Source organism: Arabidopsis lyrata, assembly GCF_000004255.2.
Source record: "Arabidopsis lyrata subsp. lyrata unplaced genomic scaffold ARALYscaffold_6, whole genome shotgun sequence".
Taxonomy (NCBI): Eukaryota; Viridiplantae; Streptophyta; class Magnoliopsida; order Brassicales; family Brassicaceae; genus Arabidopsis; species Arabidopsis lyrata.
Genome location: NW_003302550.1, coordinates 12078214 through 12083559, shown reverse-complemented (window position 1 = coordinate 12083559; position 5346 = coordinate 12078214). Strand labels below are relative to the sequence as shown.

General features: G+C 32.5%; 1 protein-coding gene across 2 annotated transcripts; it reads right to left on the bottom strand.

Moving 5' to 3' along the window:
- Positions 1–220: 220 nt before the first annotated feature.
- Positions 221–2048, bottom strand: LOC9310381. Of its 2 annotated transcripts, XM_021023335.1 has the most exons (7): positions 1866–2048; positions 1424–1465; positions 1308–1344; positions 896–1212; positions 727–792; positions 501–637; positions 221–401 (listed from the first exon to the last, which is right to left on the bottom strand). In XM_021023335.1, exons 2-7 carry the CDS (start codon positions 1430–1432, stop codon positions 395–397), a joined length of 573 nt encoding a protein of 190 aa, XP_020878994.1. In that variant the 5' UTR covers positions 1433–1465; positions 1866–2048; the 3' UTR covers positions 221–394. The 2 variants fall into 2 exon arrangements, with proteins under 2 accessions (XP_020878994.1, XP_020878995.1); XM_021023336.1 differs by lacking the exon at positions 727–792.
- Positions 2049–5346: the final 3298 nt, after the last annotated feature.

Here is a 5346-nt window from a genome sequence, read left to right as displayed (position 1 = left end):
TTTTAGATACTTCGTTGGAACAAAATAAATTTTGTAACAAATTCGTAATTTTTTGGTCATAATATTGCTACGTACTAAAACATGACAAAATAGTGAAAATAATTTCAGTCATAACAATTGTGATGGTATTATGACACTTTTCTCAAATATATATAGATTATCCAGTTAAAATACCTATATATAGTGAATATTCATTGTATTTTAACGTGGAATATATAAATTTTAGAAAATAATTAAAAATAAAATAAAATAATCGATTACATCTTTCACAATTCATAATTATCTTTAAAACTTAAAATGATTTTATTGTTTTATAAAATAGATAACAATTTGAACTTATAATAAAACATCCATTTCAAGCTTGCTTCATGTCTATCCATCTCGTGTCTAACACTTAATCCCTGAGACAACATGAATATAAACAAAAAAAAAAATTAAAAATAACACTTGATGATGCTCCAAATATAAGCTGAACACAAAAATTGACATATATAGTTTACCTTTTATAGTCGGTATTGGAACTAACTAAACGATTAATAGTATCATTCAATTTTCTTACTTCGTCTTCTAGACATTTAACTCGGTTTCTCAAGAAAATTACTTCCGTTTCATCGGTTATTGTTGTTGTAGTGCCATTCTGAAAGAAGATCGACAAAGTAAGACGCTTATCACAATTTTTCCTCGATAAAAATACAACGTGTTCATAGGAAAGAGAACATTACTTACTTTGTGGGCAGCTAATTTTTCTTTGTAATCATTTGAGTTTGCCATGGCAAGATAAGCAGCTTTTTCCTTCATAGTAAATCGAAAAAGAAGATCGACAAAGTAAGACGCTTATCACAATTTTTCCTCGATAAAAATACAACGTGTTCATAGGAAAGAGAACATTACTTACTTTGTGGGCAGCTAATTTCTCCTTGTAATCCTTTGAGTTTACCATGGCAAGATAAACAGCTTTTTCCTTCTTAGTAAATCGAAAAAGACTAGTAGTGTTTTCTTTTCCTTCCTCAATGTCACTCTCGTCAACGATTAACTGATCAAGATCCTCATCAACATCGATTGTACTTTCAAAATTTGTGATCTCTTTCTCGATTATCGTCTCTTTTATACATTCATCTTTTCCAAAAACAAACAATCCAAGATCATCACTTGTATCCAGCATTGGTGATTCATAGACGTAGCTCGAAAACCAATTATTTAAATTTGGAGGTTCTGGGAATCAAATGAAATAAATGAAATTAGATTCTCGCACAAATTTACAATAATCAAATAATTTTAATTAATAAGAGGATAAGCAAAAAGAATACCAGAAAGGGGTGAATCATAAAGACTATCATCTGAAATCTGCACAAAAAGTAAAGAATTTGAGAGGATTCTAATAAATCAGAAACAGAAAACCTACAATGGTGAGATATAACTATACCTGTTTCATCTTCTCGTACTTTAGAAAAAACGGAGGTGAGGTCTGTATTAAAACATCATCAACTTATCAATCACATCATAAATTTCTTTTATTCGGTTTACTAATTTTGTTTTCAGTTTGTCAAAATCATGTTTCTCAATCAAATCCAATAAACCCCAATCTAATTAAAATCTGGAAAAGAAAAGAAATAGATCCAAACGCCCACATGAACAAAAACGATTGCACTGAAATTTATCTAACGGTTTGTAATGATAAAAATCGTAGATTTAATCAAATCCCCGTGGGAGTGTAACTCTGTTTCTGTTTCAATATTATTGATAGTTTGCCCAAAAAATAATCAAATCCAATAAACCCCAATCTACAAAAAACGTGGTGACTATCAAATAGCTAAACCTTTAATTCACATCTAGAGGAAATCACACTAATTGAAGAACATACATACCTTGATAGTATAGGATATCGCATAAAAAAGGATGAATAAAAAATTGGGGAAGATTCTATATAAACGTGAAACGGATGCTTCCACAAGCTTTTATTCTATAAAACGTGAAAGAAGGTATTTAATTTTTCATTCTTTTCCATTATTTTTTTGTTTAGTTTCAATTGGAAAAATTGGAGTTAGGGTTGAAAAATACTTTGGGAAAAATAGAAAATAAATCAAGAATTTTTTTAGGGAAGAAAAATATAGGCAGAGCAGATAATAAAAAAATAGAATATATCTATATATATTATATATTGACGATAAGAACAGAAAGTTTAATAAACATATATATAGTGCTTTGTGGACGAGAGCAATTAACGAACAGAAAACTCATATACAAGAAAGTAAGTTCGTTCTCATTCAAGTTATTTAATTCAAGGTTTTGCTGTTTGACTTTGTTAGTGGATCATCACATATGATTCACGAATGAATTTTTAATTGAATCCAAGGTTCTTTATTCTTTTGCGAGTGATAGACTTCTGTTTTGGCTTCAACATAGATACGAGCCACTCTGCTGTTTGACTTTGCTTGTGTCCATATAATCGTAGATACTTTTAGATACTACCATCGTAATCTTATACTTTTACACTAGTTATTTTAGATTGAATTTGAATAAGTTTCTGAGATATATTTTTTAATATTTCAGGTCGAATTTGATGTCGTCAAATAACAATAATTATGCTGCAAGAAGTTGGATGTATGATGAAAGAATCGATCACACAACTAATGAAGTATCAAAAGAATTTTGCCAAGGATTGGAAAATTTTATGAGATTTGCAAAAAATCAAGCTTTATTTCTCGAGAAAGGCAAACTCTTTTGTCCATGTTTCAAATGCGAGAATGGCTTACCATTATTGTCCGAAGAGATCGTGTCCAGACATTTATATAATAGAGGGTTTATGCCTAATTATTGGGTTTGGATTTCTCATGGAGAAGAATACAATATTCTAGACAATAATTCTGTTGAAGATGCTTTTGAGTCTGCTCCTCACACGGAGCCAGTGAATCCTTATGTGACAATGGTTTCAGATGCGTTTGGTGTTACGGAGTCAGGATTTGATCAAAACATGGACGAAGAGCCTAATGCTGAAGCAAAAAAGTTTTACGATATTTTGGAAGCTGCAAAACATCCAATTTATGATGGATGTAAAGAAGGTCTTTCGCAACTCTCTTTAGCGGCACGACTCATGAATTTGAAGACGGAGTATAATCTGCCACAGAATTGCATGGACGCGATTTGTCAGATCATGAAAGAATATTTGCCTGAAGGTAATAATTCATTGGATTCTTACTTATGATTAATTATAACTTATGATTAATTTGTTAATATAAACGTTTTTTTGTTGATTTAATTAGGTAGAAAATACTTGGAGTGATAGTTTATATCCAAAGTGGTTACAATCATTTGTTCATGGTCCGTTGATAAAAGTTACTAGTTGGCCTATTTACTTTTGCCGTGGATATATATTTCACACATACGACTATGGGAAAGACAAGAAAAATGTTAATTATGGAGTTTGTGTTAAAAGTACATCACCTTCCGGCTCAAGTGAAGAACATGATTTCTATGGAGTTTTGAGAGAGATTTTAGAGTTTCATTATCCTGGACCTGTTGATCTTAAAGTTGTGCTTTTCAAATGTGATTGGTATGATTCAACCATTGGAAAGGGTATAAGAGTGAACAAGTCAGGGATTATTGATGTTAATGCTGCAAAGGTCTATGGAAAATACGATCCTTTTATTTTGGCTTCACAAGCTGATCAAGTGTGTTATGTACCATATCCACGGGTGACTAGGAAAAAAGATCAACAATGAAAAGCAGCAATCGTTATACAACCAAGGGGAAAAGTGATGCTCAATCAAAATTTGGATTTTGAAGCAATGCAATATGAAAACAGTTTTCCAATTGTTGATGTTGAAACACTGCAAGTCGAGACGCTAACGGAACTGCATGGACAAGTAGAAGATCTTGATGATATAGAAGAAGAACATAATTTTGAATCCGATGCTGAAGATGAAAACTCGAGTCAAAATCTAACCGATGATGAAGAGTGATTTTATAGAATTTTGTCTTGTCATTCTCTTTATAATTTTGATGAAGATTGAAACTTTATTATTATTTTTAATCAAATTTAGTTAAACAGTTTTAGTCTAAAAGATTCTATATTTGAATATTAGTGTTGCAATATTGATGTGTATATATCATCACACTAACAAAATAGAAGAGAAAGAAATCAAAATTATCATAACGGAGAAAATAGCTGGATTAGGATATTTTAAAGTAATTGTGAATTCTTTTATGTAAGTGTAGATAAATTGTTAACTTATCGTTAAAAACAGGATCCAAAAAGTCAAATATTGCGGTAGAATTTTATAACCTCATCGAGTAATATAATCGGCCTAGTTTTAGACACTGAATATTTGACTTTCACTAAATTCTAGCGGCAATTAATAAAGCGCCATAAAATTCTAGCGGCAATTTGTGTTTTCCCTCTTTAATTTTTTAGACCCTAAAATTCTAATCACTATATAAAGAATATATGTATCCTTAATCTCTTTAACCCTAAGACATCTTTTTCTTCTAGCCGTCACTTTTCGACGAGCACTTTTCTCAAGGTTAGAGATAGTTTCTTTCATTAGATTTTCAGATTTGATACTTTTATACAGATTTACAATAGTTTAGTGATTGAATATTGTGGAAGTCGAAACTAACACAATCAAGATTTGTCTAGGATTTTTTATTTTAGGGATACAATAAACGTGAATTCTCAAAGAACAACAGAACGGATTGAAACCAAAGATGGTGTTCTTGATTTTATTAAGCAAAAGATGGTTTTGTTCGTACAAGAGTTTGATCGTAAAAAGAAAAGGTGTTTGTGCTTATGAGCTTTGTGTAGTGTAAATTCTAGAGCGATATTGCCTCCCCTTCTGTGAGAGCCTTGAGTCTTCTTATATAGGGATGGTAAACCGCCTCTCTAGCGATATTCTCGGAAGATTTCCATTTATCTTGAAGTCCGCTTAGAATATCGCGGATTAGGATAGTTTCCTTATTCTTTGGGGTTTTCGGAAGTTTTCCTGATTTGAGTTGATCCTTCGAGATTCTCCCTTATCATTTCCGGGCATTTCGGAAATGATCCCTCTTTTTCGGAAATGATGCCGTTCTATTCGGAAGTGATACTATGGAAGTGAATTTTTAACCAAGTCTTTGCCTCGGGTGACTCTGAAGATTTCACCTCGGGTGACTCTGAAGATTTCACCTCGGGTGACTCTGAAGACTTCACCTCGGGTGACTCTGATGACTTCGCCTCGGGTCACTCTGAAGACTTCGCCTCGGGGTGACTGAGGACTTCACCTCGGGTGACTGGTGTGATTGGTTCAGGACAGGGCGCCTGAGTGGCCTGTATCCGAGGCAACGTGAACTGTACCCCTAGGCGATTTGTGT

Excerpts from the sequence above, each read along its gene's own strand:
- LOC9310381 (XM_021023335.1), bottom strand. Across the intron at positions 1,213-1,307 it reads TTATGATTCACCCCTTTCTG|AACCTCCAAATTTAAATAAT; the intron begins GTATTCTTTTTG and ends TTTGATTCCCAG. Across the intron at positions 793-895 it reads AGAAATTAGCTGCCCACAAA|GAAAAAGCTGCTTATCTTGC; the intron begins GTAAGTAATGTT and ends TTTACTATGAAG.